Source organism: Erithacus rubecula (assembly GCF_903797595.1).
Source record: "Erithacus rubecula genome assembly, chromosome: 3".
Taxonomy (NCBI): Eukaryota; Metazoa; Chordata; class Aves; order Passeriformes; family Muscicapidae; genus Erithacus; species Erithacus rubecula.
Window position 1 is genome coordinate 31,802,262 of NC_136689.1, and position 24,095 is coordinate 31,826,356.

Sequence of the window (24,095 nt, forward strand, 5' to 3'; positions counted from 1 at the left end):
TTAAATCAGGGGTAACTCCACTGAAGTGGGGTTTATACAGCTATAAAACCGATGAGGGAGAAGAATCGGCCAAATTGGTGTCAGCTTCTCAGTTTGTGCATACCACTGTGTTTTGTGGAGGTACATAATCTGAGATGCCAGGTTGCTGATGTAGAGAATGCACTGTTGCTATTAATAATGTCTATTATGATTGTGCTTATGGGGCAACTGGAATGGAACCTTATTGCTCTACAGACAGTACAAAACAGGGGGGTGGTGGCAGTCTGCTCTCAATAATTTCTGACCAAAATAGGAAAGATCAGCAATAGGACAGAAAAATAAATCAAGGGAATAACACTGTAAATGTTTGATAAAATTTCAACTTAATATTTATATTATACTTGGGAAAAGACTGAGAGAATAAGAAGTCAAAAAAGAAATTTAGTAATGAGTTCCAAATAACAAGGTGAAGGAAGCTGCAAAGAAGAAAGCTGGAAAGGTGGTATGAAAAGAAGCTGAGATTAAAACATGATGAGTGCTCTAGGTGAGGTTGTACAGTTGATTGGTATGGAGCCAGGATAATCCAATCAAAATGTTTTTCAGTTTTAATGTAACAGTGTCTGCCTCGGTCCTGCTTTGTGTATGCCACACTGTTGAAAGGGAGGGATTTCAGCATGCCACACCTATGCTTCTGGAGGAGGGTACACTGCTTTTGTACACATCCATGCTGACTTGGGCAGGGGGAATGGATGGCTCTGTCTGACTTCAGTCTGACTCCCCCTTGTTCTTGGTGTTGCTGTGCTCCCAGGACTTTTCTTCTGGTTCAGTCTCTGGCTAGATGCTTTTGCAGTTTATTTTCCAAAGGCTGTATGACAGCTGAGTTGAAGTGGCCTTTGAAATTTTAGATCGTGAAAAACTATCTTGAAATTCGATACAGTATAGAACTGTTTTTAAATTTTATTTCTGTAGCTAACAACACTGTCTATTTGGTGAGGTATTTTGTGGTTTCATTAATGTAAAGTGCTTGTTATAGAGTTGATCTTGATATTAGAATGGAGAAATTTGGAAAGTAGAGCTGCTTTTTCATTTCTTATTCTTAACAAGCAAAGAACCAGTCCTTAGGAAAATTTGAGTTAGCCCTTAACAGGGAGGAGACCAGGGGTGAAATATTTCTCCTAGATGAAATATAAGACATGATGAAAATGAAATCGAATTACAAGGATCAGATCCAGAACTCAGCCCATTCATTGATGAAGGTTCTGAGTTCTGTAGCTTTGTGGAGTTGAGTATTTCTAGTCCTAGAGCATATTGGAGAGACTGTGTAGTTCATGTGGCAGTGGATAATGAATGGGGAACTGCAGCTTCAGGCACTGCCAGTGCCTTGCAACCTTCACAAGAACCATTATTCATCCTGCTAAATTAAAGGTCAGAAAAAGGCCCTTTTGTAAATATGCTTCTTATTTGACTCGGAAGTGGGATCTCCTTATTGCACACTGTTACTTTGAATTTGGATTGGCTGCTATCATTCATCTTTCTTTGGAATATTTTGTATGGAAGAAAGCAGGAAATTTTATTCTAAAATGAAGATGTACAAACTTGTATCCAGTCCTGTCATGCCTATTTATTTTGTGCCAGCAAGAACAACATTCTACTTTATAACAATTATCTTCAAGCAAAATTGTTGCTTCTTTTGTAGATGAATGATTAGTTTTTAAAAATGTAATAGCTGTGTAACCAGTGGTCATGAAAAATTAATCTGTTGGTATCAGGAAGTACTTTTATTGGCCTCAGAATCACTGCATTTAAGTTGACACATCTGTACACTCCATAAATTGCAGTCAACAACTGTGGTCTGTTGATATTTTGTCTTGTTACCATCTGTTCTCTAGAAACCATCATTTTCCATCCTTGCTAAGAGTACATTAAATAACCCCTTAGGAAACATAATGTATTTGTCACTGAATCATTGATTTCATTTTTCACCTATGGATGTTCAGGGAAGGAGGAATGCCAGAGTAAAAAGTCTTCTTTTTTCATTGTATTTTATTACAGCTCAGATAAGAATATAGAAACATATTTTAAAAGTTCATTGTAATGCACTGAGATGTTCCTTTTGGGATGTTTTTGAAAGGGGCTCATAAAAGTTCATCGCTTTTGTGTACTATTCTTTTATACTTTGTGGGAAGCTGATGAATGAAAAGCATTATTATAGAATGATTACAACTCTATTAAAACATGACATTAATTATGACATGGGAAATGGCAGATCAATTAGTTGTAATTGTAATTGCAGGTATGCAATTTCTACTGCAGAATAGAGATAATGGAGATGTTTGAGATAATGGAAAAAGAAAAATGTCAACAGAGTAGAGGCTCTTCCTTATCCATCCAGGCTTCTAGAAGTCACAGTGCACCATATATGTTCAATCAGACATTTTCTGCCATTGATTTTTTTTTTTTTTCATCTGACATTCATTTTTTTCAATACATCTGACAGTCAGATGTATTCAGTACTTGATGGTAAATCTAGTGACTTTAGTCACAGAAGTGCAGCCAGGGCCATACAGAGCTTTGAGATTTTGCATAATTAATGAATATATTCCAAAAGGCTTCCAAAGACCTTTGTTTACAAGGCCTAATAGTGGGTATTCCTGTACAGGGAATATCCTGAACAGTTCCTGAATAGCACTTCTAGAATTCAGTAATGTATTCAGGTACTTAAACAAAAAGGCCAAACTTGATATAGCTTGACTCTTTTGTCCTTTATTTTTGAGCAGGATCTTCACAGGTTTAACCCATCCTACATGATATAGTGCATTTGCAAATATACCAAGGTATGACTCCAGTTGAGTGTGTATCGATTAATACTAAAAATCAAGTTTTAAAATGACATCTTAAATTATTAAATTTAAATCTTTTATTTGGTTTTGCCCAATTAAAATACTAATTTTGGTTGAGAAATTTTTGTGACCATGTCTTTGGAAACTGAAATTTGTCACACCGTGGTGATGGAGATGAATAGAGGAGGAACTGTTGCTTGCATATACTAGCTGCTGATTGCCAGGAATTTTCCTGTTGAAATTTAGATAGATTCAGTACTTCCTGAATGTGTTAGAGGCATTATCAGGGCAGTTCTCACAGTTTCATTTCAGGGTAGCCTCCCAATTAATACGCTTGAACGGACCTTAGAAAATTTGGATTCTCTCCCTGTCACTTCCAAGACACTAGTCACATCACTTAAAGAATGAACTCTCCAGACAGAATTATTAGCCTCCATGTCTTTCTTTCTGAGTTGCTCATCCCTTTAATTCCTGAAGCCTCACAAGCAAATACCTTGTGTTGGCAAGTGAGAATGGAGGGGGAGCTGCCCCTCTATTAAGAGAAATGAGGGGAGGTTGAGAGACAAATCAGATACATGAACCTGTTTGTTCAGGATACCCAGTTAGAACTGGGTGATTTTTAAAAGAACATTATATACTGCATACGTTCAAATCTTAGCTCTGAGGGGCTTTCTTTGTGTTTCTAGATGAAGAATTACGGGAACATCAGATATGGGTCTCAGTGTAGGCAGTATAAAAATACCTAGAGCCAAAAATCTGGCAGAAACAATGTGGCTACTTTGGAAAGCCTTATTGGAACTGGAATGGGCTTTACTGGAGCCTAAACCTGACCATTCAGCTGTATTATATTTTCTTTTCTTGAAAACTTCTGTGCCAGTACATAGACAACTTCCAGCCTCTGTAACAAATGAAGCAGGGGCTCCACCTGCTAAGCTTTTTCCAGCGTGGTTCTCCTTCCCACAAAGAGTATACTCAAAATAAGAGTGCCAAAGCAAAAGGCTGTATCATATTTGCAGCAAAGGTTTTATATAAAGTTTGTGCAGGAAGTTGTTAATGATGACCCTTATTAACCTCCTAAGTTTGTTCTTACAGGTGTAGAATGTTGGTAGCATTCTGCCATCCATGTTATAAATGTATTTACCTAATGATGGGAAACAGAATAAAATGCAAGAGTCTTATCAAATACCTGATGAGATGTTTTTTGAAAAGCAAATCAGTGGGTATTAATGTGGAAAAAGACCCCTAGTAATGCATTCTTCCCTAGGCATCAGCCAACGTATTCTTAAATTTGGGAGTTTGCAGAATAGCATAAGAGAAAGCGTTGAATTGAGATTTGACAGAAAAAAAGATATTTTTTCAGGTTGCATTTATTTGCAGGTTGATTCTCCCCCCCCCCCCCCCCCCAATTTCTGTTTTAAACAGTTGGTTGTTCTGTTCTATCTCTGAAGGCAAAATTTAGATGTTTGGAGATGCCAGTGTGAAGCGAAAAATTTAATTGCTGAAGTGCTAGTTTGCTTTTTCCAGGATATTCTCTAGTGCATTGATCAGTGCAGCATTTATAGTGACACAAGTCATGGTGCATCCACTACTGGTTTTGATTATATTGGCTAATTTTTGTACCATGCTCTGAAAATATAAAGTTCTGTGTGAGTGTTAAGTATTATTACTAGTATTTTTCCCCTGGGAGGTTGTTTCACGACAAATAGACTTCACAGTTTAGAAATATTTCTTGATCATAAACCTAAATCTTCTCTTTGATAGGTTGCATTTCTTTGTTCATAGCTACACCTCTTTGTAAAAATTTCTTGTTATTAATACACCACCTCTAAATCACTGTGGATGGATTGTGTGTATGCTCTGTCAGCATGACACGTTGAGATGGTATATTTTGGTTCTAAAGTCTTGCAGCTGTTTAGTCTTTTCCTCAAATTCTCTCCAAGTTTCCTTTTTCTTTTTTCTTTTTTTTTTCCTTTTTTTATCACAATGCAAATCCTTTCAGTATTTTGGAATGCATTTTTATAAAACAGTACTGTGAAACAGAACTGACTCCATCCTTTTCCTGGATATGGTGCTTCAGTACACACATCTCGAAACTGTGTCTCCTTATGACCTTAAAGAAATTCTTATACACAGGAGTATAATAGTTCTCAATGAAAATCCAGATGGCATAATGCAGGGGGGGAGAAGGGACAGGGCTTTGCTCTTGAGTTAGGAGGTTTAAGAACTGTCCCCTCCTTTATTTTGGTTTTGCAGTTTTCCCTGTGGTTTGAAATATTTCATCCTTGTGTTTTCTGAACTTGTCTTTGCTGTGTTGCTTCAGTGAATGTGTATGAATTTTGTTCAATAGTTAAGCTGCACTGGACTTTGTACTTGCTCTTAAAACACAAATCTGCTGTCAGACGGTATGGCAGCAGCAAAAAAGAGTGTCTTACAGGGAAACTTGTGAAACCTGGACTTCAGAAGATTGTTGTGAAAGGCAGAAACTTAACTTTTCACTTGTTGTCAATCTAGCTTTTTCTGATTTCCTCTTTTCACTATTTCTATCTGAAATAAATCTGTAGTTAGAAATTATTTCATTTTGCAATGTTATCTTTGTGAACAAAGGAAAACCTGAAGTTAATGTGAGTATATAGGGAGGAGACCATATAAGTATTTTTGTTTTCAGGGCAGACAATACGTTCTGAAAAATTGTCCTGCAGTTTCTGTTTTTCAAAGAAATGGATAAATATCCTCTAAATCTACAGTTACAGTAAGTGGCACTGGCTAATGATTTGATTTGAGGATTGAGAGCGCAGTCTGGATTTACTCTTTGTGCATTAAGGCAGGTCAAATGGACACAGGCTGCATTTTAAATCAGTAATGGAAGGCTGAAGCCTGCCTTAAACCAATCACATCAGCCTTGCCCAAGACCAATTGATCCCGAGAGACTGAGCCCTGTGAGCATAGCTTTTATATGAATGGACTCTGTGCAGCCTGAAGTTTCATTCATAAAATGGATGCTGAAGGAAAAAAAAAAAAAAAAGCCAACCCACACACGCCAAACCCTGGAATGTCCATTTATGCAGAGCTGAAGGGTGTAGTGTTCCCTCAGCTGCTGCTTTTGCCAGTTGCCTTAAAGTAATGATTAATGCTGCTTGGCCCTGCCTGCCTGCAACCTGACACCGTTTATGGCCTTGGTGTGTTTCTAATGTATAGTGAATGAGAAGGCTACATTCTCAAATCAGAAACATAAACAGGAACTGGTTGGTCTGAATTCCATTCAAATATGTCACTTCAGCCGTGCAGTGTTTGTCCAACTTCGATTTTACAGGCAGGGAATGGGGCGGGGGAGAAAAAGCAACACAGACATTTTTTCAGTAAGATTACCAACAAAAGGAGCGAGGGAGACAGAAAATACTGCTGTCTTTTGTTGAAGTCAAAGGAGAGCAATGTTTAAGGTACATTTTACAGTTACTGAGGTTAATAAAAGCAAATACATGATTTTAAAGTGTGCTCAAAAGATCAGCTCCATGTGGAATTTCAATTCAGAGCTGAATGTATGAGCCTTTGTTTTCCTGTTCTGCTGTACAAAAAGTTACACATCGCCTAGACAGGCTGTTGACATCTGGTCTCACATAATGCATTGGATGTTGTCATAGATCTAAAAACCAAAGTTGTGGAAAGGAAGATATTTGCTTAAGGTTTTTTTCTATGTGTGTATAATATTTCCACTTTGACATGAGCTGGTGGGGCCAAACCTAATTCTCTGACATGTTTTTGTGAAGTGAGGTGTAAGAAATTGGACTTTAGCAATTTTAATTAGCTATTTTTAGAAGGAAGTGTATGTGTATCTATGAGTGCACATACTTGTAAGTTTGCTTTTTTTTGCTAGATTGCTGGCACGAAGGCTGGTGACAGAGAAAGTGAATAAAACCTTCCATTCTGAATGTTTCTAAATTCCTTAATGATTTGGGGAAAGATAGCTTAGTTTTAAAATTGATTTTTAGAGAATTTTACTCTGTTTTCACTCATGTAATTTCAGTGCACCTACATTTTTTCATGCTGAATCTGCTACTGAAAAAAATAGTGATGACTTCCGTACTGCCAGGAATTTACCAATTTGTAGGACTCTGTTCATTACATAGCTTGTAGGGGATAAAGCTTTTAAAGATAGTTGAACTAAAACTTGATCCACCAGCATTTGAGTGATGAAATATGCTCAAACAATAGTTCCAATATTTCTACCCAAATATTTCCTTTTGCAGAGATAGGAGTTTGAATCTAAATGTTTTCTGCAGGTTAGAAAATCCAAAAGAGTAACTTGTTACTTCTCCCTGCAAAACATAAATCACACATTTTTCTTAGTGACTCCTGGTGCTACCTGAGCAATTTGTTGCTATCTTGTTTGAATAACTGCCTTTCTTACCTAAAAAAGTCCTGTTTTCTGGTGGTTTCATTATTATCTTCACTCTCGAGCTGGTCAGAACTTCTCCATGGTGTAAACAGCTGCTTTCCACCAGGAGGCTGAACGTGTTTCAGTGGTGGATAAAGTGCTCTTTGTAAACAGTTTGTCAGTGCTCTTGGAAATCCAAGAACAGAAAAGTTATTTGCAGTAATATTATGACGTTTTAAGTTTAATGCCAAAAGTATGATGTGTTCTAGTTTGAACACTTTATTTTTAAAAGGTTACTTTTGTCTCTGCACTCGGTAAAAATCTCTCCCAGTACACTAACCACCTGCTCATGCAGCAGAGAAGTGCTTGTACTGTGCAAGGGATCTCTAAAGGCACTGAAGGGATGGCTGGTGTCAGGGAGTCAGGGTCAGGCTGGCACATGGGAGTGACACCAGGTTTGTCCCAGCTACCTGAGGGACTTGTGCATGCCCTTCTGCACCCAGTAGCACAAAGGAAGAGAATCTGCATGTGCTGCATTTCTTGCCTATGGCAAGACAAAGTGGCACATTTAAGTCTCTCTGTATAGACACACAAACTGAATTACTGAAATAGGGCCAAAATTCATATAATTACTTTCCAGACCAAAAGGACAATTTAGGACATGGTATAAGTGAAGTTGCAGGATTGCCAGTGAAGCCCCTTCAAAGTTTTGGGGAACAGCTCCTTTTTGGAACAATTCCTTATGGAATCTGCTTTTAAAATGACTTATTTAGTAATAAAATATAAGTTGAAAAGTGGGCAGGAAAACAGTGAGGAGGTTCCAGTCGTATTGTCATCACTTTGTTTTAAACCTATAGGGAAGTAGGCATGTTTCACTATGAGTTGAATGTTTGGTGAACTTGAGTGACTTGTTAACAGGCTCCCCAACTAAGGCCAGTGCACCGCAGTTTGTGCCTGAGCTGCCACATGGAGGATGAGGCCCCAGGCAGGCAGTTCCCTGCTTCTTCCACCCTTTTTCAGATGGCCTGTGCCTTCTAAGGCTCCATATCCACATCTTTCCCTATGCACATGTACAATGCCTTGCTTCTGCATAACATTGTGCTTGTCATGAGCACATGGGATGTTCCCTGGGCCTCCAGATCTTCAGCTGATGTTGATAAAGCGAACTGAAAAGTAATTCAGAGTTAGAGTGTAACATAACAACCTGCCCTTTAGTTAAGGAGGATGTGTAAGGTCAGAAACAGGAGCGGCTGGAGAATAAATCCTGGTTCAGGTTTCCAGTTCCTGCTTTGCTCTGCTTCATTCAGAAGAAGTCAGTCACTTCATCCCATAGAATATTAATCTTGTCATTTCATCCCTTTGCCTGCAGAAGCTCTGTCTCCCTGTGTCCATTCTGGCCAGGGACACAGGCTGACATTTTGGGTTTTTTCTGTGCAGTATGGGATTGTGGGAATGAAATCTCTTCCTTGTCTCTGAAAAACAATCCAAAAAGAGGATTTAAGGATTTTTTACCTGCTCTGAGTTATGCAGGGCTGAGACAACCTAACCTCTTGAATTTTGACATGATAATTAATATGAACTTCATTACCAAGGGATCACTAAAGCATCTTACTTGATAATGAAACTTAAAATCTGTGCCTTCTAAGTTCAATAGCAGATTTTTCTTGTCCTTAGAAAGTCTGTTTGGGCTTTTTCTGCTTGGATATATTTTGATGAAGGTACAGCAGAGTTTATTGCCATTATTTTTCTCTGTGATGGTCCTGGATGAGAAGGCATTTTTGCAGTGCCTAGATTATGTGTACTTTTTAAAACAGTACTTATTGGGAAAAGAATAGTTTAAAGGTCTCTTATATAAGACACAACCATTGTTTCAAGATGACTGCTATGTTTCTGTTAATAAGAACAATGAGTGTGACCCCTAAGTATTCCAAATTGATAATAAAAGATAAGCAATTTTTTTACATTTCCATATTTTTAGCTAGGCTTTTTTTTAAGGGATTCTGCTGTTCTTGAGCTGATGAAACCTTATGATGTGAATTACTTCATTGACAGTCTGAAATAAGCTTGCTGTGTGTCTAAATCCAGGCAAATTTTTCTTCAAAGACTAAAACTTGCAAGATGATAAATCAGTCATTTCAAACACTTGGATCTTGCCCTGGAAGTATTTCATGTCTGCTTCTTATTTGTTGTCTTGAAACAATGGTTTAAGGAGAAGAAAACATATAATTGCTCTGTAATTTCTACTCTAAAATGTTTTCTTTTGAAGTTGCTCCGCTTAGCATGTAAAAATACTTCTGGGTCTTAGTCAAGCATTTAGTACAATTTAAAACTGCAATACTAAATTTCATTGGTTGGACTTTTTATTAGATAAGGTAGAAATGAAAGCAGCAGGCAATTTAATTAGCAGTAATTTTTCTGGGCAAGTCATTACTTTGATGAACTTCAGAGCAATGTTTATGGCTCCTAATTAACCATGTTAGTCATTTGATTGAATAATCACTTTGGAAATGTTTCTACAATTTGATTAGAGTCTGACCCACTCTGATAGTCATAAATTAACTGATAGCACTTTAGGATAACAAGACTCTAGTTACTTTACGAGAAATAAACTCTTCCTTGCTGTATTTTTTTGGTCCTCTGTGGACTGTTTAAGCACAAGCTAACCAGAAGATTAAGTAATGTTGGTACAAACAATGCTTGCCTTAAAAATACTCCAGATGTTAATTAGAATTGACTTAGGAGCATGGGAGATGAAACCCTGACTTGGCTAAGAAGACAGGTTTGTGGATGCATGCATAATTCTTTATTCAGTATACTCTGCTCTATCACTTTGCAAGAGTGGAGTTCATGAGTCAAAAAGCGCTTTGCTGCCAATAGTAGAGAAGTTTTACCTAAAATAGAAAATAGCATCTGTTTCAGTTCTACAGCTTCCTCTTTTTTTACGTAGATTTTTCCATTCTCCTTAGAATTCAATCTACTTAGTAACATGAATGATTCCTTGCAGGTGAAGCACTGCTTGTAGCCTTGACTTTAGTCTGCAGAGCTATACTTGACTCTGGTGATCACTGAGTCACTGATTTCTGTGGTTGCTCAGAGTAGCTGCCTGAGACATTAGAGATTCTCTAGGCCTGAGGAAGCAGGCACTGAGCATTTTACTGAGAGAGGAGGTAATGAAGAGTTTGGCACAGATGTGCAAGAGGGACCGTGGACTGTTAGAGGAAACTTATTATTACTGCCCTGTGTTTCACTTGTTTGTGAACTCAGTGTAAAACCTCATTTTCTTATCCTGCCAAATCTTTGATACTCATCACTAGTCAGTGAACAGTGAAATTTGGAATCACAGGCTGAAAGAGTCTGTAGGCAGTGTTGGAAAAATAATGTCTGCTCTTTCGACCTCTGTTTGCATCTCTTAAAGAGTTACAAGTTACTGGTAACAGATTGCATAGCTTAGGGTAGGAGTTCATCGTAAGATCAAATAGACTTTGTTAAGCAAGACTTTTGATATCCAAGAAGTAGGTTAAACATGGTCTAGAAGGGCAAACATTTACTGTGTGTTTCTGTTTGCAAGTCCCTGTGCACAGGATGTGACTACTTGGGGACAGTTCAAGACATGGGGAAGGAAAAGAAAGACATTTAAAGAACACGGTTTTCATTAGTTCTGTTTGGCTTTTCTTTTTCTTCCTGCAGATTTGAGTAGAGGTGGAGAATATCAAATAAGTATCAGTATTACTTAGAATATGCACAGTATTTTTTTTGAAAAAGTGTAATTTTTATTTTAAACACATACAAGTGGACAGTGATATAGATAGACCTACATTTCTAGATAAAATGCTTAGCCATTGCAGAAAATTTCATTAACCCTTCAAGTCCTTAACCAGAGCCTAAAAAGCATCCTACTCAAAATGCTCTTAGACATTCCTTGTGTATATAATGTGTATAGTTTATAATTCTCCGGTGTGACTGAAAGCCTTCTCAGCAAAATTGGTTAAAACTTTGGGTTGAGTTAGTCACAAAGATAGTTATACAAGCACAGGGTTTAAAATCTTCATGGTCACTGGTGCTGATTTTTTTGTGAATGGTCCAAAGCTGCCATGGGAGTCAGCTTTTAGCAAAGTTGATTACAAAACGTTTGCAGTTCAAGTGCCTATCTTTGATAGGATCTGTGAGCCTCACATCATGTTTTTCTCCTTGCCCATGTGTGCTGTGTTCTGCTCTGAAATGCTGACTGTGTGTTGACAGGTTCCCTCTCACTGTAACTTGCATCCTTTTCTGTTGCACTGCTTCTTGCAGCCTGTCCCATTGATAACCTGCACACTTTTAATTCCAGACAGTCTTTTGACTTGAATTGTCATTTTCTCCTTTCAGAAGTGCCTAGCTGCCATTCCATTTACATGAGGCAAGAAGGCTTCCTGGCTCACCCAAACAGAACAGAAGTTAAGTTTTCTATTATGTATCACTTTTATATGACAGAAATGTAAAAAAATTTAAAAGCCTAGGGTATTTGGGGTTCACTGGTTTAATTCTGCTGCTGGGAATACTTGCATCATCCTTCTTTCACCTTTTAGTGTTGAGTTTCTGATACACTGAATTTTTTGTAGTTTCTTTTAATGTCATGGGTTGATCAGGATAGAAGCAATTATATTATGAACCTAACTCATTCTGCATTTCAAGGCCTCTTGCACTTGAAAGGAAAAGACACTTAAAAATTTGTCTGTTTCACCCATTCTTCTCAAGTGATATTTTCCTGGCTGTTAGCATGACAGGCTCAGTTTACTGTGTTAAGTAATCCATTTTATACTTTAAATTCAGTAAAGGTTTTGTCTTTTTCCTTTTGCTATTATTTTTGCAATATTTTGATGCACTTTATGCTCAAATTGAGTAGTCCCAAAATTCCCAATGATTTCAGTAGGACAGAGCTTAAGCAGTTGTCAAAATTAATAATTCTGATTGAAAGCACTTTATATGTACTAAAATAAGAAGTCCAACAGAACTAAAATGAGTGACAGGGAGGTTATAGCCTCCACTGTCCTGTTTTAGTTTATCTGCCTTAAGAATGTGTTATTTTCTGCTTGTTTGTTTAGGATTTATTTGTTTTTCTTCCAGTGGACAAATTTCAGAAATGTGATGGAATCTGGTTTTGGGATTGATAAGAATCCAGATAGATGTGTGAATCAAAGTCTTCCAGGAAGACTTCATTTGCTAATGTAAAGACAGAACCAAAAAGATAACACTTATAGCTAAAATCCTGTTTGCTTCTGGGTTGATATAAAGACAGAAAAAAAAGAAAGGTACTGTTTAACAAGGAAGGTGAAACAGGAAAGGGAAATTTCTAAGTCTTATTATATGAGATTATATTAAGTATAGAAGCTTGATAAGGGATGTGAGAGACATCAGGATAAAAATAAACAAATGCAGGGATAAGGGCAAAAGATCTTGAGTTTTAACCACAGCACATATAGGGGAAAATCCATCTTAGCCATGTTATGCTCTTGTAAGGAGCTGGAGGTGGCAAAATTTTCATAAATGATGTAAAAAAAGCAGTGATGTTTGCTAAATATTTGTTTTCTGTATTTGAAAATCAATCACCATAATTTTACAGAATAAAGGTCACGTCAAATCTGATTCTGTTCTTTGCTGAAGATAAAAGTTTGATTGATAAAGATGCTTGTATCATATAGTTAGACTTTTTATGGCATTCAATTTGCCTCTGCATTACATTCTGATTAAGAAGTTAGCACAAAGCAATATCAATAGAGTACACATTAAATACATTAAGGCCTGGCCAACTGACAGATCTCAGAGCAGCTGTCACCTGGCAATCATCTCTGAATGGATTATAGTTCTGTAGGAATTTATATCAGGAGTGTTGCTATTCAATATTTTCAGTAAAGATATGGAACAAAGTTAATAGATAACTTTATGGCACATAGAGCAGTAAATAACTGGCAGGACAGAGCAGCCACACAAAGCAGTTTGAATTGTTTGGTTATCTGGGCACATGAAACAAATTTTTTTTTAATACATGAATGTAGAATGGGCCTGTGGAACCGGGAAACAGTATAATGGGAAAAAGGATTTTGAGGTGGGTCTCCTCTTCAGCTTCACAGTGGGAAACAAGCCCAACCAAGCTCTGTAACCTTAAGGCAAAAAGCCTTCTGTAATACTTAGGCAGTCAAAAGGAGGGTCGGAGGGTGGCAGGAGAGGAGGAGATGTTTTGTCTCACTCAGTAGCACTGGTGAGATTGATACTGATTAGCAGTACAGTTCTGCTTAAGCAAAACATGAGCATAATAGGAAATAGTAGGAATGTGTACAGAAAGGTGTGCTAGAAAGGCTGCTGAGTTATAAACAGTGTCTTTTGGTGATGAAATAAAATTATCTTAATTGGAAGGAATATCAAGAGCAATGTGTGAGGGTGACTTGTGTGGGTGTGTGAAGGAAATACTGAGTGGTATTTCTTTAGTCTTGCAGGGAGAAGACCTACAGGAACTAATGGTTAAATGTCAAAGCCATGCTAGTTCAAACAGGAAATGAGCAAACATTTTGTAATAAATCATAGAGAAAAATGGGTGCTTTTTCGTTTTAGCAGGTGGAGATTAACAGTCTCTTGGGAATGCATATGTTAATTAAACACCCTTGTACTTAGGCCAAAATGTTGGGATTGGGCAGTGTGTAAAGAATGTGGGGTATTAATCTGATTCCTGTATAACTTAGTGTTCCCTCTGGCATTAAGCCTGTGATCTCTTTTTCCTCCTTGCATCTTTTGTATAAACACCTGTCTCTTTTTAACTTACAGGCTGTATGTATGAGAAGGGACCTAGGCAGTTTTATGATGACACTTGCGTTGTTCCAGAGAAGTTTGACGGTATGTATGACACATCTCTCTTTTTCCTGTGTAGGGAGATGAAAAAGAAAGAGATGAGGGACTTTTCTCTGTTGCTGATCAAAAAAGCCCAGTAACGTTCCAATTTAGGATTCCTTAACACACCATTTGTGGTGCACCCAACCAAAGCTGACCTTTGTCTCTTGAAACCAAAGTCTCCTCTTCAATAGGATGTCATTCGACTTTTGCCAGCAAAAGATGCTGCATCCAGACTTGTGGCCAAGGAGCTCAGTTCCTGCACTGTTGAGAAGTAATAAGAGGATTTCCATTGCACTGATGATCACATACTGCTTGTTGTTTGAGATTTAATGAAAACTGTACTTATAATTAACAAAACAGTGGAGAATGCAGCAGCTTTGGTTTTACTGAGGATTAAGCCTCTTGTCTTGCTGTCTATAAAGTGATGAATAGTGGGAAGTGAGTATATAGGGCATTTTTGTTTGTGCCAATGTATTTGCACTAGGTTGAATGTACTAGTGGTTTATTTTTCAGTGGGATTGATAACAAATCAATGCTCTGTTCACAACACTACCAATTACAGCAGTTTTTTTTAAAGAGGAATTCTGAGGTCAATTAAAATGAATGGTCCAAATTATCCTCAGTTACTCTGACGTAAAATCATTTTCCTGGTGTAACTCAGTTGATTTCAGATTTATTTCATTATAAGCGAAGTAGATGGACACTATTTCTTGCCAGTGACTCTGATAGTCTGCAACTTTGGGAAGTAATTTAGAAACCAGTTACTTAAATTTGCTAGATTAGCATTATGTTAGTGTATGCATGCTAGTGTAGTATTGTTGGTGTAGCTTTTGTGTTAGTGTGTGTATGTCCAGCTTTAATTTTTCTTGCTGAAATAAATAGATATTTCCTGATAAACTTGTAAACAAATGTCTGACCACAGCTAAAAGTAGGGCTGGAGAATAGTTGTTTTACTCCTACTTTATTTTGTTTGTTTTGTCCTGAGACTCATTGATTATAAAACTATTGCATGTTTAGCAGCATTTGCTGTATTTGTTGAAAAGCTGGAGATTCTGAAATGAAAGTAACCCAGAGAATTGCACATTCTTCAGAGTATCACATATATTTTTTGTGCTGGTAAGAAATAGATAAAGAATTTTAGACAATATTATATTTAACTGAAGACTGCTCAATCCAGTATTGCATTGTCACTGTATTGATGCAGTCACAGAGTGATTTTGAGGTATCAAAAGTCTACTTTATATCTTGGCTTTGCAGTGTGAGCTCATTTGGGCTTTTTAAATTATTTTGTAAAGCACTCCATGTCAGGTATTTTTTTTTTGTTCCCCAAATCACAAATGATTGTGGAGCTGATCTGAGTACCAGTGCCAGATTTATATGTACATTTATGGTAATGGGATCAGACCCCGTACTACAAGAAGTTAAAACTCATTAACAGTAGCATTTGTCTATGTCTTCCTTTGAAAACCTTTTGGTTAATTTGGGTTTTATACAGGAAAGGCAATGAAAATGAAAAAGAAATACAAATGCAGTAAAAGAAATAAACATTGTGAAGTATTTTTGTGCCTGAAAAGCAAGCAGTCTGCTGCTAGTTTCTATGACTGCCCATTGAGAGAACACCTTGTACTCTACAAGATTGATATCATCATGCAAATAGTTGTGTTTATGCTTGCAGCTTGTTACAATGGAAGAATAGTAGATGTGTCATCACATTATGGCCAGTAAACCAAGAGTTGGATAAGCCCAGGACTAGTCATGGTGTTCAGAAGTAGATTCTCAGCTGCTTCATTTGAAATCAAAGATCAGCACAAGGAAAGAATTTGATCCTGTGTAATGCTGCACTTGCTATTTGCACATTGCTCAGCTATCATTACAAGCAAAAAGAACTGTCCTTGAAAAAGAAGGACTTTCAGGACTGGAACTTGAACCTCACATAAACCAAAAAGCCTTGTGTTGATTTATTTGTTTTCCACAGCTATTGAGTCAATTTTCTCTCCTGATTACAAAAGGAAGTGCTCCATTTTTAATATTATTATTCTGCCTTTCACTACACAGAGCCATTCTGTAATGGCTGTCAGAGCATCCTAATGTGTGGTTGAATTTAAACTCCTGATTTTCCTTATTAAACAAGTCACACTATTTATTGGAGGCTTTTGCTGTTCTGATAATTGAAATGAGGAATTTTACCAGTATATTTAGGATTGAGTCCTTGTGTGGAAAAGAAAATACTGTCTGCTTCAGCATCAGACTTTTCAGCTGTTGTTGTTTGCATGAGTTGTTCAGTATAAATTTGATTTAAAAACAACAAAGACAGTAGGGATGTAGCAGGATAGTTTTCTCATTGGCAATTTGTGAAACAGCTAGTAGAATGTTATTGACATTTTTTAAAACCTTTTTTAAGGTTTTTCTGGACTTAAAATTTTAGAAAAATTAACTTACTGCTTTTCAGAGGGAATACTAATTTAATATGTAGATATGAGTAAAAGTAATTTTTACTCATATGCAAGTCCAATATGCCACAGAGGAACTCCCATATCTGCAGGATTTACATACCTATACATAAAGCACATGCCATTTAAGTCCAAGTCAAATACTTTGTCAAATTTTCCTTAGAAGCATTTGCATGCAAGAGAAGTTTCACTCAATAGGGTTTTGCAGCTTTATGAAGCCTAAATTACTTTACCAACACTGGGGCCTGTGCAAAGTATAGTACACAAACACAGTTCTATCAGGGTTCCTTCAAAAGTAGTTTATATTATTTTAGAGAAGATACTGCAAAATGGTTTGCAAGAGATTTGCATTTATCAAAACTACACGGGGAGAGGTTCTGTTAGCCTCCCATAAATCATGAATGATTTTAAGTGCTTTTTGGTGTATTAATATGTTATTGTAAGTCCCCAGCAAACAGGGGAACGTTGCATTTGCGGGTGGCTGATTCTTCCCTCTGTTTTGTTACCCCTAATGATTGCTTTGTGTGACAAAGGGAGTGGTGGTGCTCCAGGGCACTGCTCCTGTGACGTTGTTGCTGTTGTGTGCAGGTGATGTCAAGCAGGAGCCAGGCATGTACCGCGAGGGACCCACGTACCAGCGGCGAGGCTCACTGCAGCTCTGGCAGTTCTTGGTAGCTCTGCTTGACGACCCATCCAACTCTCACTTCATAGCATGGACTGGCCGAGGCATGGAGTTCAAGCTGATTGAGCCAGAGGAGGTGAGTTAGACAGCACACCCTCACACCACTGCCCCATCCTGCAAATTCAACTGTGCCCCTTTGGATTTAGGTCTTAGTTTCCTCCAATATTTTGTTTCAGTAGTGCTTTAGAAGGATGATATGAAGGATTGGCAAGGGGAATGCTTCATTTAGGACAGAGGTATGGTGAAACATAGATTTGACTCCTAGTCCTACAAAATAATAAAAAAGTTGCAGGTACTTGAGTTAGTAAATAGTTCTGATTGATTGCGGGGTCCACATTCTTCAGAATCATTTTATGGAACTGTGTTCCAAAATCCTTTGAAAACTTGTCCCTTTCTAGTCTTTCAGAGGCAAATATTAGATTAATTAGATTTAATCATTAGATTGTTTAGTACAGGCTTAGTACCTAGGCTTGCAAACACTCATGCACATGCATGGTTCTTCTGAACCATGAAGGACTCATGGGGTAGATAAAATTGCTTATATTCATGAATGTTTGCTGAAGCATGGCTTAGTTCACTTGTGTGATAAACAGGAATAAATTTAATGTTTTATTACATAAACTGCTTTGGACTACGTAATGTTATGTAACCTAGCCTGCATTCTAAACTATCATGGAAACTGTTGGAAGAGCAGGTGTATGTGAATTCTGTTGTAAAATTCACTGATGTGGAGGATTTAATTAGGGCTGGCAAAAGGGTATCATTCTGCTTTACATATTTGACCCTTGAATAGGATCTTCTAATAGAGGAGACCACAGCAAATTTTCTGTCAGGATCCCCTCTGAGTTAGAGCTGAGTGGGAAGACTTGGGGGTGTATGGCTGTTTCTGCATTTCACCAGCTATTTCTGCTGTTTGCCATCCATCTACTGGCATTAGCAGTTGAAAGCTTTCTTGCATGTTACTTACGTATTCTGCTAACAGCTCTGTGGAGGTACTGGAGTAGCTGGGGATAGTGTCAGGACTGATGTCCCTTTCCTTTTGACATGCTCTGCCTAAAGAGCAGGATGTTGCAAGGACTTAGATCCTGGCTTTCATTTGTCTGAGCATCCCCTGCTCTAGTGATAGTCACCATGGCAGATCCTGGCATTGTGTGTCTGAGGATTTAAACTGCCAACAGTCTTAATCAATAGGATACCAAAACTTGCTGGCAAGTCTGCAGCCTTAGCAGGATACATGGATTCCTTAGCTGTGTAACTGTCCCAGAGCAGAGCGAAATCTTTGGAAAGTCTTTTGTTTGGGTTTGGTGGATAATGTACATGATTTTGCCCCCTACCCTAGTCTTGTATTTTTCACTCTTTTACTTTTGTTTTGTCCTTAAGGTGTGCCAAATTTTTTTCAAGATTGTAGAGTTTTATTGAGGAATGGTTTCCAGCAGATGGTGCAAAAACTGTATAGATTTTATTAGCTAAGAAAAGGAAAGTAACAACCGCCTAAGGTTTCCTTATTGTGTAATTCCCTGAAGAACTAAATATTCGAATTTAACTTAAACAGATCACCTGCATGTCTGGCTATGTAGAAGTTGCTTTGTGTTTTTGAGCAGTATTGCATCCAAGATCTGGAGGAGGCTTGAAGCTTGCCTCACTCTGTGTTCCTAGGAGTATAAAGGAGTCTAACTTGTTTTCATATGAATGTCATGAGTCTGACAGAAAGAGTCAATTAAAATAAGAATAGCCTATGGGAAATTGGACAGTTCTGTTGGTTGCCAAATGTAAATTAAAGGGAAAGCAAAGAGCTCGTTGGTTCTACTGTGGCAGGTTAGGATGTCAGTGACATGACCTTTCCATCCATTTCTTACTGGAGGTTTATGTCCTCATAGAAAGAGTGACAACAAAAATGAATATGTATCAGCTCCTGGAGTGCCACAGTTCATTCAGAAAGTAATTGTGAACTATGGAGCCTGAGAATTGGGTGTAGGTCCATTTATGCAGGCTTGTCACAGAGACAGCAACCTTGAGCAGGAAGGTAGGGCAGAAGGGTAGAAGCCTGAATCCCTTTCACAAAGCAGGACTAAGCATATGCTATGCAGTTCAGGGATGGGAATTGACCTGATTGCTTGTCTAGGAGTGTCAAAATACCACACAATGTAACATATTCTTCACCATTACATGTTGTTTCTCTTTGCTGTGTATTTATTTATTTTGCAAGCATGTTATGTTGGAGACTTTTAGGACTTAGATTATGCTGGGGACTTCTAGGACTCAGAAAGAAAAAAACAAATTTTGGAGGGAATAAAAAAGGAGTGATGTTGTTATGTGTTACAAAAATGAATAAGTGAATCAAAGTTAGACATCTAGGCCAAATCTGCAGCTGGAATAAATTCACATGATTGGAGGTGTGTTTCAGTACAGCTAAAATGTAGCTGAAGTTAGCAAAGCCATGATAATTTACATAAGCCTGAAAAGCTGTGCCACTGAAAGGAAATAATGTGTTCAAAAGAAGTTTTAGAAATTATTGTCCAGGTGGGTACTGAAATCATGGATTTTGCTCAGTGCTGCATGTTGTCATGGCTTGCATCAGAAAACTCCAGACACCTACGGGAAGTTTTGCAGAGCAGTCTGCAGAGATAGCTGTTTGGCTACTCTGTCATCTTTCCAGAGCTGTATGTATATGCACCTCTCAATCATTTTTATAAAATGTGCTTTAAAGAGTTCATCAGCTCTGCCTTTTTTTCCCTCTGGTGATATTATAGTCATTTTTACAGACAGTAATTGAAATGTCACCAATAGCCGATTAAATTTCAGGCAAGGAATAAGAAGTTAAGTTCTTTAAACAAAGGGTTGCTTTGTCCAAAACTATCTTTAGCAATAAAACAGGAAGCATAAAGTCAAGTAGAAAACATAAGTCAGAGAAGAAGGCATATTGTTCTCTATGGAATAGCTTCATGAGTTACTTGCAATTCACTTTTTATTGTTGTTTTTAAGGGGAATTATATGACTGAAACGATGAAATTTCTGTTGCATTCTTCATACTGCCATGTAGTTCTTCTAAACAACTATTCTGCCCCCTCAGATAATTTTTTTTTTCTGAAGTAATGCTTAAGACTGGGAGTTGTCTTTTGACTTGTATCTCCTAATAATTGCAAAATTGCTGTCATTCCAAGTGCAGTCTGCATTAGTTCATGAACTAAATGTATGTGCATTTGTGTTTAAAATAACTTTTTTTTCAGACTGCAAGGAAAAGACAGGCACGGTACAATTATCCATAGTATCAAACTAAAGAAAGGGCTTGTGAAAGTTTTCTGGTGGAACTTGGAATACCTTTTGTCCGTCATCTCTTTGTATGGCTTTATTTTTTCTTTGGTTTTCTTTATTAAAAAGCAAAGAAAAAAAGCAAAGAAAAACCCTAACCCTCCACCACATTGTCCAATAAATCTGTTTCAAGTTTAATGATTATATACATCCAATTAAAATTCACAGTAGTATTTGGGAAGTTCAAGTCATGGCAACTTTTTTCCTATTTGTTGCACCTGCAGGGTTTTCCCTCCTCCATCCCCAAATAAAGTATCTGATGAAAAGATCTGCTTGTTAAATGCATTTAACAAATCATTGCTAATCCATTTTTGTGGCAGGTGGCACGTCGCTGGGGGATTCAGAAAAACAGGCCAGCTATGAACTATGACAAACTTAGCCGATCTCTTCGCTATTATTATGAAAAGGGAATCATGCAAAAGGTGAGTAGCTAATTTTGTATTACATGTCACCAGAGTCTTGCATGTTAATCCATAGGTCAGTTTACAAGGAGTACTTGTAATTGCATGGCTCAGGTAGTTTTTCATCTGCTTAGGCAAACTCTAAGCTTTTGGACCTACTAGGTTCAGCATATACATTAAGATATTTTTTTCCTATGTAAAAAATATCTGTGGTTTTAGTTCACACAATGCATTTCATGATTATAAGGAAAGAAATAATATTCAAAAATATCCAAAAGAGCTTCCTGGCAGCTGGGACAGGCAATCGGTAGAGTACAGTATGATTTGCAGATCTAAATTAGCTGCCCAGTGCTTGGGTACTTTAGTAAGTGCAAGATAGGGCAGAATAATTATGCCTATTAACATACCAAGTACTTTAATATTTTTACTGCTGGTGTTGTAGTAATACTGATTTTGAGTGGAATTTAATATTTATAATAGACTGATTTAGGAGAAATATTTAGCAATAATTTATATATTACAGGCTAGTCTTGCTGACAGTATTCAATCCATCCTCCTACTGTGGCTTGCTGTTTTTTAAATCTTGCAGATTGACTGAGAAATCAATAGGAGAGACCAGTCTGCTGTATCTACAAAATTGCTAGGGGTATTCAAAATCATAATAAATACCTTGGACTGCAAAACCTATTCCATGTCTTTTCACGTTGGTCTTGTGACCAGTGATAACGTGTTTAAACTTGTCATATGCCAATTCCATGAATGGAAACAATGCTCTTAGCTCAACTTACTGGGCAACTTTTCCAATAGGTTTTGTGAAATCTTACAAGTTCTCTTTCTTAGATTATGGGATTGTTATAGTGCACTCCTTTTTCACTACCACTAGTCAACTTGGACAACAATCTGGGCTTGTACTGGCTTGCAAGTTCTTCAGTAGCTCAGCACCTCAGTCATTTTTGTGTTTGATGTAACCGTGCGGAGTCTTTGCAAAGTGGATTGGAATCTGGGTCTGATCAGGGAGAAGCAGAGCCATCAGCAGCTTGGTTTTGCTGACTGGTGCTTCAGGCAGAGGAGTTCCTTGTTGCAGGTTACAGCTCAGCAGCACAGGCTACTGTGCTGCCAGCACACTTCAAAGGCAGCACGGGCAAAAAAAAAAAAAAAAAAAAAGGTAGCAGAGTGAGGCAAGTTGAAAAGGTGGGGATAGAAATACCAGAAGGCTGATAAAGCTGCCCCAACCCACGCATCCATTTAACATGGAAAGTTTACAAGTTCTTTTGACAGCTAGCTTGCTACATTCTAAACTACTACTTTATTATCTACAAGAAAATGTTTAACACACATTTTGAAAGCTAGCTTGTATGCTTCTTTTTCTGACATAGTAATGTTTCAGGTTTGTCCTGGGATCACTCTATCTGGCCAGTTCGTGTATATTAAAAACTAATGAGGGTTGTAGATGCAAAACAGGTTTCTTTATGACAAAGTTTGTATGCATATTTTCCCTCCTTTTTAAAAAAAATCAACAATGATAGCAGGTTTTGCAAAAGCCTGATTTCTGAATGCAACCTCTAGCCTATCAAGCTTGCTGACATTATTTTATTTTAAAAATTCTGCTGCAGATACAGTTTCTACCAAATTCTATTTGTAGAAGAAATAAACTGATGAACTAAAGAGGTGCTTCAAGCTATTTTGCACCTATCAGAAGAGAGCTGTTAAGTTTGCAATACTTTATCTGTCTTCACTAACTCACTTCATTGCTATGGTAGCTAGAGTTGCAAGAAGCAGACAATATGATTTTTATTTTAAAATCATTTTAATAAATTGTGGGCATGCAATCTAATGCATTTTTTTAAGCAGAATTTTTAAAATAAAGTACTTAAGAAGACACTATATTGACTTCCATTTGTTGCTTGTAATAAGACAGCAATTCTGTGTTGTTTTTATCATTCTCTAACTTATAGGAAATTGAAGCATAGACATTTAAGGCTGTTTCTGATTAAGGGAAAACTTTAGGATCTTTGCCCCTCCATAAGCAAATCCCAGCTTTGCATGAGCAATTGCTAAGTACATATTAGCCTACGTATTTGCTTACGCTGCCCCTGTGCAATCAGCATGCACTATAACTAAAGTGCTTTTATACATAAGTATGAATCAATCTGTGTAAAGTGAAATCCAGATCTCTGTCGTTCAATGTGGTTCTTTTTTCCACTTTCCACACAGAGTGTGTAATTTTATTTTGCCACTGTAGTGACAATTTGTTTACATTTTCCAATAAGAACGGTTCCATTTGCGGTTAAGTATAGGAAACGATCGCAAACAAATGTTTAGAATTAGAATTCTTAGTTCGTCTTCCAACAGGATGTCACATGTGGCAAAATCAAGAGCATTCTGCACAGTCTGCTTTGGCAGGTCCCACTTGTCTTTGCTAGGTCACTGCCTTACCAGCTCTACTGTCATGTTATTAATTGTGTAACAAAGGTGAGTTCTTTAGAGGACTGTTGAACTTGGAATTGCAAAACACGAGGCCTTAATGCTGCACCTTTTGTCTCCCCTTGTGTTGCCCTAAGGTGGCTGGAGAAAGATACGTCTACAAGTTTGTTTGTGACCCTGAAGCGCTTTTCTCCATGGCTTTTCCCGACAACCAGCGCCCCTTACTGAAGACTGACATGGAGCGCCACATCAATGAGGAGGACACTGTGCCTCTGTCCCACTTTGATGAGAGCATGGTCTACATGCAGGACGGAGGCTGCTGCAACACCCACCCCTACAACGAAGGCTATGTCTATTAACAACAGTGACACTGAAGGGGTGTTTCTCCCTCCCTTAAGCTTCTCCTCTTTCCCAAGACCCAGAGGAAAGCTGAATCGACTTCAGTTTGTTTTTTAAATAGTACACTAAAAGGGGCTTTTCCTGTTGCATTACTCCTATGGTCTGCCATGGACAGCGCACTTTATTTGAAAGGGGAGGGTTGGAACCTAAATGTTATTCTGTGTAAAAGGAGGAAAAGGGTGGGTTTGCTTTTTACTTAAGTTTGGGAAGGGAACATGCAGGTTTTAAGTACAAAACAAAAACTATATCATGTCTGTTTTGTTTCATATCAGCATAAGATATTGTACATTTTCTCTGGGTATCCATAGTACAGTTAATTCTCATTGTGCAAAATAACCACTTTTGATGATGATATCAGCACAGCATGCCTAGGGCATT

General features: G+C 37.7%; 1 protein-coding gene across 3 annotated transcripts in view; it reads left to right on the plus strand.

Annotated features, from left to right (window-relative positions):
• ETV1 (ETS variant transcription factor 1) overlaps window positions 1-23,815 on the plus strand; it is a 63,932-nt gene extending 40,117 nt beyond the window's left edge. For 2 of the 3 annotated variants that reach the window (XM_079300434.1, XM_079300435.1), the window contains 4 exons: window positions 13,987-14,055; window positions 17,091-17,260; window positions 20,814-20,915; window positions 23,456-23,815. In XM_079300434.1, coding sequence (XP_079156560.1) covers window positions 13,987-14,055; window positions 17,091-17,260; window positions 20,814-20,915; window positions 23,456-23,677 — 563 coding nt within the window. In that variant the 3' untranslated portion in view covers window positions 23,678-23,815. Of the gene's footprint in view, window positions 1-11,556; window positions 11,624-13,984; window positions 14,056-17,090; window positions 17,261-20,813; window positions 20,916-23,455 lie in introns of all 3 variants that reach the window. The other variant, XM_079300433.1, reaches the window with a different exon arrangement.
• The last annotated feature ends 280 nt before the right edge of the window (window positions 23,816-24,095 follow it).